The 14,293-nt window shown below is 37.1% G+C and overlaps 1 protein-coding gene across 1 annotated transcript in view; it reads right to left on the reverse strand.

Moving 5' to 3' along the window:
* Positions 1-14,293, reverse strand: part of pappa2 (pappalysin 2) — a 67,811-nt gene that overhangs the window by 44,248 nt on the left and 9,270 nt on the right. Inside the window, exons 5-9 of the mRNA XM_007552506.2 lie at positions 5,838-5,986; positions 4,720-4,859; positions 3,309-3,462; positions 2,847-3,039; positions 1,435-1,568 (exon numbers count right to left, since the gene is read on the reverse strand). Coding sequence (XP_007552568.1) covers positions 1,435-1,568; positions 2,847-3,039; positions 3,309-3,462; positions 4,720-4,859; positions 5,838-5,986 — 770 coding nt within the window. The remainder of the gene's footprint in view (positions 1-1,434; positions 1,569-2,846; positions 3,040-3,308; positions 3,463-4,719; positions 4,860-5,837; positions 5,987-14,293) is intronic.

A 14,293-nucleotide genomic window follows, 5' to 3' on the forward strand; every position in this document is an offset into this window, starting at 1 on the left:
ATGTCAAAAGAAACCATACCTCCTCAAAAGAAAAGATCATAATTGGGATAGTAAAATCCAAGATGTGTGATATTTAGAAGTATAGGACACAATTTCTTAGTTCCTTTGGTTTGAAAAGCAAACATTATCCCAGTTAGATGCATACAGTGGCTTGCAAAAGCATTCATACTACATGAGGTCTCTCGTCCTGCAAGCCTTTTGAGGTACCAGCTTTGCAACTCTAGCAATTTGAGCTTTGTCTACTCGTCTTTGGAATGCATTAAGTCCGACTGGAATGGAATAGACTCTTTAAATGTTGCATTTGAAGTCTTGCTACAAATTCTTAATAGGTTTTAGGTCTGGACTTTGACTGGGACGATTTATGCCAGGGGTATCAAATTCATTTTCATTTCGGGCCACATCCAGGTCATGAATGTATGTCTGCAGCTCCTCCTGAATTATCATTGCCTCTCTGCTGCTTCTTTGATTATCACTCTTCGTGCACCGGGTGTTATTTTTTTCGTGGGCAGTCATGTTTTGGTTGTCTCTGACCTGTAGGCTGTATTTCTCAGTCTTCAGGGAGCTGCTTGTACACTAATGTTCTCTGTCAGACCTCTGTGGCCTTCTCAGAAAAGCTGTTGAAGTTCTACAGTTAAATTACACACAAATAGACAGTATTTAATAAGAAGGTGACTTCTAAACATTGTTGATTGCACTATGTTCTATTTAGAGGAATCAGAGTCAATTTTATTACATAAAACTGAAATACAATATGATGGAGTTTGTGTTTTTAACGCGGTAAAATGTGAAAAAGTTCAAGAAATTTGAATCCTTTTGCAAGGCAATGTACCTTTAAGAGTCCTTGTTCTCGTTTTGGCCAAATCAAGACAGACACAGAGCGAGAGGTCTGCAGCAGAGGCTTATTATCATTTAATGATTTTATGTTTTTTCCTCTTCCAGGAGCTATTAGCCTTGCACGCACCTAGAATTTACAAGGACAAGGCTGCGTGTGATTGTGTAAGAGTGTGTGAATGTGAGGAAAAGCTGACCTGCTCTACAGAAATACGAGACTGAAGCAGAAATTTAACTGGTGTTACCACATTCCTGGCTTTTTAATACCTACCTACAGTGAAAAGAACAACAGAGGAAGTGTTTACCTTGGTCAACTGTAGTTTTGAAGCGGAAAGATTAATAGAAACAACCATAAGCCTCATTAGAAACATAAACTTTCTTTTCAGCACTGCATTGTTTGGACGAGGAAATATGGAAATACAATCTGTTTTGATGAAGCTCTGGTGATTTTTCATGTCCAGTATTGTTTATAATCCCACTGTGAAGTGAAGAATTGCTATTAACCTTTAATGACAACTACCAGCCCATGAATTTGAAACACATTCAAAAAGCACGACTCCTCCGCTCAGACGCTCAAGACCCAAACACATCATTCTGACTGACCCACTGCCTCTTCAGGTGTCCAGTAGCCCGACGTGTCACAGATGCGTGGTGACGAGGCCTGGAAGGCGTACTGGTGGAAGACGCCGTCTTTCTCGCAGTTTCCACAGTCGATGCCAGGCACACGAAACGAGGAGCTAAGAGGATATACACTTTGTGATTACGTGTTAAATGAATATTGGACCTGAGCCATACAATAGAGTCATCTGAGCAGAAGATGATAAATAGATTAATTTAGTTACTGGTTGACAGAGCAAATTGAGAGTATTGCATATAGACTTTCTCCTTTATAATTAAAATATTTCAAAAAATGATCCATTTATAGTTTGTGGTGGGTAGTAGTTTGTTGAAAACTGACACGGGTTAAAAAGCCTCTCTTGGCCCCAGATTAGTAAAAATTGAATATTTACATACACTACATTAAAAATACAAGTTTGATGTTAAATCAAACTAAGCCTCTTATGTGAGCAAGGATTAGCAAAGTTGCTTCTATTTGCCAAGTGTAAATATAATGAGAGACGTTCTTAAAAGTCAGATATTAATGTTCTTTGGATAACACTTTATTTGAAGGGGGGTGAATAAGACTGACATGACACTGTCATAAACATGACATAACACCTGTCATGAACATGAATAAGTCTTCATGAATATTTATGACTGTTGTCATAAAGCGTCATTCGGTAAATTATGACACTTTTAATACAAAGTTGACATTATTCAAAATGTCTTTGTTATGACAACTTGACATTAACCAAGAAATCATCACTGTTTAAACTTTACCTTTAATAACATAAAGTTACCTAATTTTTAAAGTGCAGTAATTCTTTTATAACAAATTTATATCAGTAATGATTTCTTGGTTATTATTTTCAATAATGTCAACTTTGTATTAAAAGTGTCATAATTTACCGAATGACGCTTTATGACAACAGTCATAAATATTCATGAAGGCTTATTCATGTTCATGACAGTGTCATGTCAGTCTTATTCACCCCCCTTCAAATAAAGTGTTACCGTTCTTTGTTTATAATAGAATCGCCTTTTAAACTGTTCTGTATATCATCTTATGGATCATGAACTTGCTTTATCATAAGCGAAATATAACCCAGACTAGTGGAGGTTCATAATTCCCTTCATAATATCTTGACTATCAAATTTTTAGATGCAGTCTTTCAGATTTTTCAACAATGTCATCTATGGAAAAAAAAAGTGTGCTTGAGGTGTTGCCTTTGAATACATCTACAGGTGGGCCTCTATTTAACTCAAACATTCACTCATACTATTACATATCCATAAGATCTAAGCTTTCCCAAATTGTTTAAATGCATAGTTATCATATCCATAAAAATTCTCTCTGAACGTGAGCAACAAGCTTGATTCAGAAATGATGATTCTATGAAATAAAGTCTCCATACCTTTGAAAAAGTGATCCTCTCATTGGTGGGAGCCAGTATATGGACACAGAGTTGGTGCTTTGGCCCGTCACCATGGGGGGAAGTGGGACAGGAGCAGGCCGACTGTCCATCAGCCACTTCTGGTAGACCAAATCAAGGTAACAATGCATCCTGGCCACTTGATTGGGAGTAAAGTGGTTGGTGCAGTTGTCATCTGATGTGGGGAGGTTGAAAGAGACTTAGTACATTTTTAAGAATCAAATTCAACATAGGATTCAAACACACATTTCAAATAACTAAATGTTATCATTTTTTTAACTTTGTTAAAAAGACAAAAGGTCTAAATGACAACATGTCCTATTCAAATGTAATAGGCTCAAAAATTACTTTGGATTGCAGGATATACTGCGCAAAAATCCATAACCCACATGTTATGTACGTGTAAGGTGCTTTTTGTTATAAGCATTTGTTTCCTCCATCTACCTGTGTAACTCATGTAATTGCTGTAAGGCGTGTTATGGTAGATGGTGAATCCACATGTGTCGTTGACAGCTTCAGGGTCATGGCAGGTTTTGGATTTGGTGGTTGGTGCAGTGTCGGCACACAGATCTCCTGTCTCCATAGAAGGGATTGTCTCCTGCCAAAACACATAAAAGATTAATATGAACATGAAAATGAAAAAGATAGACTTTAAGCACCAAAGAGTTTATGGAATGATACTATCAACAAAGTGGGTGTAACAGGTTGTAGTTTTAATTAGGGAAGTACCGATCCACTTTTTTCTCTTCCGATACCGATACAGATATTTGAGGCTTAGTATCAGTCCATCTGATACAGAGAAACAGAGCTGAATTGACTTAAAATCTGTCTCTTTTTAAACAGACATGAATTTATTGAATTACAACTTCATTTGATGACGCTGCACCAGTACAGCTCATTTAAATACACCAATAGCTTTACAAGCATCGTCAAACATGTAAAAACAACTTCAGTTTGTTCAGTCTGTGCTGCTATAGGAGTAATATTCCTATTTATTTTATCTGCATAAAATAAATAATAAAGGAACTGAAACTGATGTCATGCTTTACTATTTATCACACACGTCTGAACAAGGTAGTCAACCTTTTGTTTTTGTCAATCAGAGCACAATGCATAGAATTACACTGAATAGATCTGCCTTCATGGATCAGGCACATTGTCACCAATACCTGATCCAGAAACTCTTTTGATATCAGGACCGATACAGATATTATCAGATCGGTGCATCTCTAGTTTTAAGGGTTAAAAAAAAACAACAAAAAAAACTGTAGCATTCAGACTAGACATAAAGCACAATTTATCAGTAGTGACATCTCTATAAAAGTTAGTTCTTTTTTAACATATCAGTATCAGTTCGATAAGTCCGACATACATATAACCAATATTTATTTCCATCTTGATCCCTTGTAGTGGGATGTTTAACTGAAGCAGAGAAGCAATTTCAGTGGTTTTGTATTTTTATTTCAGTGTCAAAAGATGAGGCAAACTGCTGCCATATAACAGGAATATTAATATCAGATATTGATCCCGATCAGTTGTTCATATCGGTGCATCCCTACTTCTTAAATATTTTTATGTCAAATTCACAATGTTTTCCAGGATACACAAAGGAAGAGAGGAAAGGAAGGAAATTCCTCCGTTAGTTTGTTTCTTCAAACAAAGAAAGTACAAAATTAAAGAAAGAAGAAAGGAAGGAATGAGTGAAGAAAGTAAAAAAGTAAAAAAGAAACAAAGGAAAGAATAAAGGAAGAAATGAAGGAGGTGGATTATCGACTTATACAGTATATGCCATGAAATAAATTAGACCCATATCCTATCCAGGGTGATCAGAGACAGTAGGATTGATCTGTCTTACCTGACATGGGTCATCACAGGAGTCCCGCTCACTCACCCCCTTGAAGACGTGGTACAACCCAAATATGTGCCCCATCTCATGGATCATTGTGTTCTGGTGGCCCTTTGTACCAAAGTAGGACGGGTTGAGAACCATCCCACCTATGCAAGGGATAAGAAATGCAGAACTGAAAAAATAAAATATTTGTGTTTCTTGGAAAGCCAGTCCCTCTAACTACTCTGTATTTCAAATGACACAAAATTTACAAGAAAAGAGACTAATTAAAGCTTCAAGTGTGCAACATCTTATAATATACATCAACTATTTCTGAAACTGGAATGAAATAGATTTTGTGGTAATCCATAAATGTATTAAACTATTTCATGGATTTAGAAATTGCAGAGGATGGGAAAATACTCATAAAATGTCGCAACCAGAGAACCAAACAAGCAAAACTGATCACACAAAATGCTAATTTATCATGAGTACAGATTCCAATTGTGAACTATGTTTTGTAACTTTCATTCAACTGAGTGTCACATCATAAAACACTTGACACAATGAGTTTTTAGATCAATCAGGGATAATGCAAAACCTGAGCACTTCAATCAACTTCAGAAAAGTTTTTAGTAAGATTTGAATTAAGCCTGAAACTAAATATAATCCATCAATAAATCAACAAATGCCAGAAATGATTTATTATATAAATTGTTTGATTAATTTGAATTTGAATGACCAACTATTTTTATAAGGTCCCCCGATTGAGTGTTGTGTACTGCGTAGTTACGGCAAGCAGTGAGAACAAAGAAGTATTTCTCAGTGTATTAAAATGTTCCATTAACTTAGGATGGTTAGAAGAAGCCATAGCCAACATATTTATGCAGAAGTGACTGAATTGTTTAACACTTCAGTTGAAATTATTCCACTGAAGCTCACTGCCAGAACAACATTAAGATCAGGGGTAATGAAAATGTTTTATGGATGATTACTAAAAAAAAAGAAACAAAATAAAAAACAACATTTCCACAGCTAAAGCACAACTGTGAAGGAGAAAAACAAACACAGACACCTGCAAAGCTGAAGAACTGCAAATGAATGCCAAATTCAAAATTATATTTTGTTTTACTTATGTAACTGACCTTGGTGTGTAAGAGCCTCCTTCGCCCATGGCCACGTTGCTGCTCCTGCCAGCTCTTCTCGCATCGAGTTGCTGGCAAAAAACACATTGAGTGTGTCGCTGCCGCTCAGGTCTAGCTCATCCTTCAGTTCTTTCACACTCATATAAGCCCTGCAGGAAGGGAAAGATCAGAAAACATGCATAATCAGGACACAACCAAAGGATTTTGGTGAGTGACAGAAAGATATTTTGTAGCTACAATAAGACGGTTATATATAAATCTTATGTAGACATAAATAATAATGACATGTTGGGCTACATCATGTGTGGGAAGCAAAGTTTTGGAAAAGTACTTATAGACTAGAACCACTGCTTATGTTGATGCTGAGGACGATAGTGGTGGATTTAGACTCTGTACTCTTTTTTCCTGTGATTTTTGTTATCTTTGCTAACTTATAAAGTCAACTGTTGTGGTCATTTTCAGAAAACAAAATCAGTAGTTTTTGTAAATCAAAAATCTGAATTGAATCTGGAGCATCTCTACTTTTAAATTTTTACTTATTTTAAAATAAAAAAAATTGGCGCATTTTGCCATGTCACTCATGTGACATGGCAAAGCCTTTTACCTGATTAAATCCAGGTTTAATCTAAAACATAATAAAAAGAAACAACATTTTGATTATTGTGCTAACTAATAATAAAATTATTGTGCTAGTTCCATTGAATAGAGACTGACTAAAACCCACACCCAAACATGCATATAAAACAAAATAGAAGTGTTTGAAATACATTTTTGCTCGAGTGGATGTTATTCGGCCTTTTGAGTTTGGATCTAGAGACTTTTGTTGTTCTCTTAACGTAGGGGCGATTTACGGCGGATGATAGTTTTCATCAATCCATCAGCATATATCTCTCCTCACAGCACAACTTCAAATCATAGATGTTTTGAGTTGGGCAGCTTATTTCACACCATTGCAATCTCCTCCCCACCGCCCACTGTTCCCACATCCTTCTCTTCATGTCAGTGATAAATTACACCAGCGGCACTTTGATGTGTGAGGCTTAATTTGTTTTTCCTCAGCTGAGTGATGTCACATGCCATTTTTCTTCTTTGCTTTCATAGCTGGAAAGCTTTTGCACCTTTCACCAAAAGGCTCTAAACTTGGTCTGAGAGTCATGCAGAAAGTCTCACCAATGACCCAGTTCCTGCATACCTGACAGATAAGGCTTTTAGCTGAGTCTCCCATGGATGTCTAGAGAGAATACCACATGCTAAAACACAACTATTTGACTTAATGGAGGGGTGTTAATGCACATGGCTGATGTGTTGGTGCGGCACAAGGTCACATTGCTTAAAAATATGAGAAAAAAAAACAGGAATGAATGTATGTATGAGTTCTTTTTTTAATATGTTGGTGTAGATGGACCTACCATCCGCATGAAAACTTGTTAAAACTTGTCTGTACTGATAATGGGTGACTTTTAAAAACAGTCAATGCATGTATCTATAATTCATGAGAACACTTTACTGCACAGAAAATAAACTAGTATGAAATAGGCATGATTAAGTTACTGCTATGAAGGATTTCAAAGGTTTCATGACATTTCACACAAAATACAAGATTGTTTGGAGTTTTCTACTGTTATTTGAAGCCTAGAGTGATGCAGCAATGCTAGCCTGGCAAAAACCAGCTTCCAGTTCTGCGCTCTGAACTCTTGGTCATTGAAAAATGATTGCTTGCTGGAAGCGTAGACTCTGTTGCAGTTTTATATTATTACCCAGTCGCTAACGTTTGGCTATGATGCAAGCAGTTATCCAGCTCGGCGCTATGAAGCTTACCAGAAATTGCCATCCCTCACTGCGAATGGCCCAACTATTTAACAAGCTAATATCAACTTGTTAGACTTCTGCAGCTGCATAAAGAATAGAATGACAAAAATTCTGAAATTCTACAGGCACTTAAAATATTTATTTTATATGTATTTTTGCTGCATCAAATATAGATATATGTTTTAAACAATTGCATTCACATTTTTGTTGTAAATCAAAGCACTGGGTGGCTCAGTTGATAGAACATGTGCACCATATGGCCGCAACGGAATCGTCCTGGGTTCAATGAGTTTGTCTCAGGCCTTTTTTTTATTCAAGGTTGTCATACTGCAAGAATCATGCTGAAATTGAAATAGTATCTCTGTACATAATGGTTTGTTTATGGGTATCAATCTGGAAGGAACAAAACAGTAACCAAAATATTTCAAAACTCTTCTGAAGTCTTTTTTATTGTTTTTCTGTTAATCTTTCAGCAGGAAAGGCTAGTTTATATATAAAAGAGGTAAATGAATGAAATAAGGAGCAATCCTCTTCTTCCCAAACACTGACAATTTAATGCTATATGAGGTGCATCGCCTCCAAACTGGACCAAAAGTGCTTCTCAGCAGCCAAGACCTTTGTACATGTAGCCCTTCTTTAAAAGCTATCTTTCCTCCAGCGTATATGGTGCACAGTAAATAAGAATGCGCTTTTTCTGGCACCTAGCCTATATAAATAAGGTTTAAGATTTAGGATGCTTCAGGGAACCCCTGCTCGCACAGCACTACTGAAGCAGATCTTAGCTGAGGCTGTGTGCAGAATCCATCACTGCAGGCCACACAATTACAAAGGACAGAAAGTTGACCACTAAAGACTCAACTCCTCAGCTTCTGAGACTGAAAGGAGGCCTCAAAGGAAGAATACTGTCAAAGTCACAAAATAAATAGCTTTGCATGAGTGAAGTGAAACCCCTAGCTATAAATATAAAAAACAAGTCAGCAAAAGAACGGCCACAAAGTAAAGCATCGAAATCCATTCATTGCAGATAACTCAACAAGTGAAGTACAACCCCAAAAATAAGAAAAAATGTAGCGTGTTGTACTTCCTACTGTATTATATATTATATACCTAAATGTTTAACTATATCTACATTTAAACAATGCTGTAATAAGACAAAAACATAATATTAATAAGAGAGAGACATTGTTTAAATAAACTTGGATTAAAGCTTCAACAAAAATTGCAACGCTATATTTCTACTAACTAAAAAGCTGTTCTGTCTGTCGTGACATGTCCGTGATTGATTTGGATCCAGATGATTTTTTTTTCTTCTCCTGTACAAAGTCCAACATCAAAAACAAATCTTCATTTTAAGTTCTAACAAGATTTACTTTTTATCTGTCAAAGAGCTTGGAGAAAGGTCAGGCCAGGATTTGAACTCAGTGTCGTGTCTCCTTCCTAGAAGGCAACAGTGCAACCGTTCACCACACATCTACCAATATTTGGTTAAATATCCTTTGAAGATTTGAATAACAATGTGGTGGTTGTAGCCATCAACAAGCTTCCAGATAAATATTGGCAGGATATCTGACCACTCTGAAATTCTTGGTACACACTGGCCTAAGCTGTCAGTCAGATGAAAGGAAATCAGTCAGGATGTTTAGGAATAACTCAGAGACCCAACAGGGTAAAGCCTACCCTGAACTGGAAGCTACTGGAACACCAGTGGAGCAGCTTTTGCTCTCACATTGACACAAGATCTGCTGAAATCTGTCAACATTTACATGCCAAGAGTCATTTAAATAAAATGCTAAGTTTAGTTGAGACACCAATTAAGTGAATGGCATCATAAACGAGGCTACCTCCAAATCGGATGAAACTTGATACAATTAGTTGTTGGAACAGCACAACAATACCAAAATCACTTCAAACTCTATATATAATGAATAAAGCCTTGATCTGAGCTGTGCTGAAAAGTGATTGGCCATTCCTAGGAGGAGTCACACAGTTCAGATGATCTCCATTTTTGGATAGTAGCTCTGGGACTCCAACTCCCTGTGATTTGCAGGAGTCTGAAACAATTACGAATGTAAGATGTCAATGACTTTATTTCTCATCTATTCCCTGAATTTCTTTATACTGGGGCATGTGATGTTTTGGCTTACTTCATTCAACTGTTCAACTGATTTAGTACTAACTCATCAAAATTAATCATTTTGTGCTGTTTTCCTGTGATGGACTGGCGAACTGTCCAGAGTGAACCCCGCCTCTCCCCCGAAACGTTCACTGGAAGTAGGCACCAGCACCCCTCCCAACCCCACCTGGCAAGGGTGTTAGAAAATGGATGGATGGATGGATGGATGGATGGATGGATGGATGGATGGATGGATGGATGGATGGATGGATGGATGGATGGATGCTGTGTTTTCACAAAAGAGCCTTTTCTGGTTTGATGGCTTTTTTCCCCCTTAGTAAACAAGATTTTCATTTGAAAACTGCTGAAGCACCACAAAAGCCAATCTCAATACCATATTTTTTGGAGTTGTCAAGTTATTCAAGATCACTGGATCAAACATATTAACAATATATTTGGCCGAAACATGTGCTTTAAGTAGAAGATCAAATAGGAGACTTGACTCTGGACCACTGGGATGCATGATAAAAATTACTTTATATTTTGTTAGTGAACAGTAAAAAAATAAAAATAACCTGAGCAACCCAGCATTGATGGCTGGATTAACACAGTGAATTATATATTCATAAAGGAAAAACTGTTCTATTCACTCAAGGTGAAAGTAGATAAATGTATTAAATTTGGACTAAAAATGTCAGATCTGATCTGATCTAATTGTATCTGTGATTAGGACGTTCGTCTTTGTTTTTAGTCATTGATTCAGTTTGTGCTCTGTTTATGTTGCCCATCCTGGGTTTAGATTCCACAGAACCATGCCCCATCATCCCATTTAACTTAGTTCCTTTTAAAAAAAATTGTAACAACAAATGAGGTAATGAATATGTATGTTTTTTACTGTTTGTGTGGTTTTCAAATGTTTAAAAGTGCGGACGTTGATGAAGTTGTATTTGTCTGAAAATTAGTTTTATGATTTGAAATATGTCAATGTGACAGAAAGCAGAAACAGAATTAATATATAAATTAATAAAACAGGAATCTTGTTTCAAGTGAGCTGCCTTCAATGACGCTTCAGTTGCTGATTGAAGAATATTAGCAAATCCTGGGCATGTTTTTAACAAACAAGACCTCAATGACCCCTTTAGCCCCAGCCCTGCCTTTTCATTCTTGCCTTATTCTCTTCCCTACCCATTCCCCAACCACCACCTTTCCTTTACAGTGCTGCCAGAAGCTGCAGTGTACCTGGCCATTACTGCAGAACTGGCTCACAACAACAAATCTGTGATGTGACAGGAGCTGGCTTCTGAAACCTCTGGCACCTCCAGAAGCAACAGCAAGTTGGGTCTCACAATCAGAACAGCCGGCTAGGAGCTCAGGGAGAACGCAGGGAGGGGAGTTATCAAAAACGCAGATCCCAAAACATAAAAAATGCTTGCAGTGCTCTTCAAATGCCAGCGAAATGTCATCCTCACATTAAATCTCCCTCTGCCTGAGAAAGTTTGATTTGTGATCCAGGAGCACAAATGCACACATGCGCACCGGCATGTCGAGGGACTCGCACGTACAAGCGTTTCCAACCGGCTGGATTCAGAACCTTTCAAGGAGAGCTACACTACCGCTAACCTGCAGTGTTTACGACACTTTGGTCTCCTGAGTATTTGCCATTTATGTTGTTTTTAATGGCGGTTTGGGAACTTATAGACAGGAACTCAGCTGGAGCTTCACCGCTTCATTGAAGTGCACACGTACTGGAACTTCTGACATTGCGTTTCGTATCTGAACAGCAGAAGCAGTAATCCGGTAATCCAGATCCTGTGTTTTTCCTATTATTGTCTTAATGTCAGGTTTTTTGTTTTTGTTTTCTATTATTGTCTTAATGTCAGGTTTTTTGTTTTTGTTTTTTTTTTTTTGTTTTGTTTTGTTTTTTTGCTAAAACCTTCAAATTAAAACAAGAATGAATCAACATTTTAGAATTTTGCAGCCAAGGAACATTTCAGAGTTTGTGCATAACACCAGAGCACAGTATTGTCTGCGGTCCAACTTACTTTATTAGCGTCCATGTCCTCTCTACAGGGTAGAAGCCGTAGGCTGTGATAAAGAACATCTGACCATTACAACTACCAACTGTGCTTTCCCTCTGTTCTTCTGCTTATATCCACCAAACGCAAGACAGAGAAACATAAATTAATCTTTACTTAGGACAAGGCTAAAGAACTTCCTGCATATGGTCAAGCAATGAGGCCACACACATACAAGTTCCACCAAACCCTTAACCTGGGTCTTCCAGAACAAGTAAGCACAGTGTTCTTTTCCAGGATATTTTTTTCACATTCACAAAGCTACAGAAATTTAAACCTGGGAAACTGCACAGTACAGCCACAGTCTCCATCTGTTGGCCAGAGGTAGCTCTCTTCACATAGACTTAGATTGATCTACTGGTGAAATTAAAAAGTTGAATGGTAGGTAAACTACTAAGAAGCATGCTGTGTTTCTTTTGAGGAAAAGGACAAGATATTCCCTGATACTTCCTGTTGCTGTCAAGAGAAACAAAGAAAGGGGAAGAAGAAGCCAGAACATCTTTTATCAATATCAATAATGGAGAAATTAGACACGAATGGCCCACAGAGTGCCATGCAGCTAAAACCTTTGTTGTGTGAGTTTTGTTTTTTTATTTTATGTGACACACTGATAAAAAGTAGTGCATGAATGCAAAGTGCAAGGAAAATGAAAAATGGTTTAATTTCTTTTTACAAATAAGAATCTAAAAAAATATGGTTCGCTGAAATTTATTCTGCGTCCTTTATTCTGATACCTACAAATAAAATCCAACACAGAAAGTCATTTTCTGCGGTAATTAGTTTATAGAGTCCTTGTCTGTGTGATTTAATCTGAGTAATAATCCAGCTTGTTCTGCGAAGGCCTTCAAGATTTTCTAGAGAACATTAGTGAACAAATTGCATCCCAAAGAAACTAAGAACCCAGCAGACAGGTGGAGATGTAGATTCAAGTGTTAAAATGGCCCAGTCAATGTCTAGACATATCCAGTTAGGAATCAATTGACCATATATCAAATCTCACTAAGCCTAAGCGATTTAACATGGTACTATTAACAAGGACCAAAACGATGCACAACACACTCTTGCATTTATTTCTTAAGAATTTTAAAAGTTATATTTTTTACACCTATGTGCTACTCTCTGTTGGTTACTCAAATAAAATCACAATAAAATACATTGAATCTTGTGGTTTGACAGAATGTGAAAATGTTAACAGGTACATATTTTTCTAAGCTTTATATCAGATTATAATGTTATCCTCTCATCAAAAACATACCTGGATGCTGGAGTGTTTGTTCCTTTGACATCTCATGCATGTTTGAGGAATCCTTGAATGTCCCGTGGCAGGAGCTTCTTAAAGAACCGGGCCAATTTCAAGGCGTCAAATTGCAAAGACAAATTTCCTTTAAATTATGTTTGGTATGTAGAGCATTTGTAGACAACTTTAGGTAACATAGTTACGTGATTTAATCTTTTTGAAAAGCCACTGTATTCATCTTAAACCATTAGGACACCGAATCTGCAAATCATGTTTGCATAATATTAACTTATTAGCCTGAAGTAGTAAATCACCACCAACTCGGTGTTTAAAAGAATTTATGAGTGTATATAATGACCCTGTGTGTAGATACTGGGATATTAATTCAGCCAGAGTTTACTGAGGAAAAATAACTCATTTTTTCCTCATTCGAAACACATTAGCCAACAGTGCATAAGGATGTCACTTTCTGTTAACTTCAAACGCTGAAGAGTAAATATGTCGCTTTTTAAAGTCTGTCGCTGGTTCCCAGAGCCACGTAGTAAACCTGCGGTTACAATTTGGATTAAGAACCTGAATTAAGGTCTTTAAAGCGCCAGGCTGGAGACCTCATGTTGAGACTCCATGCAAGCTGTTTGGATCTCTCCATGAGCCTGTCTGTCAGAGCAAATGGAAGGCAGCAGGGCTGCTGCTGGAGTTGTTTAGCGAAAATAACTGTGTACTTTGGCCTACCTTAATCCACCATACACACTCCGCAGGGTTTTCTCTACAACCACTTGAGAAGGTGAAAGCTCCAGTTTGTAAATGTATCGTGTCGAGCTGTTTATGACACAGGCAGTAAGTACGCTAACGAAGAGTGGAGTAAACCTCTGCGAAAAATGTTTTTTATCTGAGTTGGAATATTTGTTTTCTTATCTCTAGGTAATTCCACCATAAAGTGCATATTTATTTTAATGTTCTTGTTGTCAGAATGAATTGATAAGGCGAGGGGGAGATTGTCATGGTCTATAGACTCGGTGTTCTGGTTTGAATTTTGTGTTTTGGATTCTGATGTCATCATGTTCAATCAATATGTTCCGGTTTCAAATCGTGCCTTTTGTGTGGTTTTTATTATTATTTTACTCCTGTTCTGTGTTCTATTAGTTTTTGTAGTTTGTCCATGTCCTGAATTGTATTTAACTTTATTTCCTGTTTTTATATGTCGTGGAGCTTTAGTGTTTGC

This window comes from Poecilia formosa, unplaced genomic scaffold (assembly GCF_000485575.1).
Source record: "Poecilia formosa unplaced genomic scaffold, Poecilia_formosa-5.1.2 Scaffold49, whole genome shotgun sequence".
Classification (NCBI taxonomy): Eukaryota; Metazoa; Chordata; class Actinopteri; order Cyprinodontiformes; family Poeciliidae; genus Poecilia; species Poecilia formosa.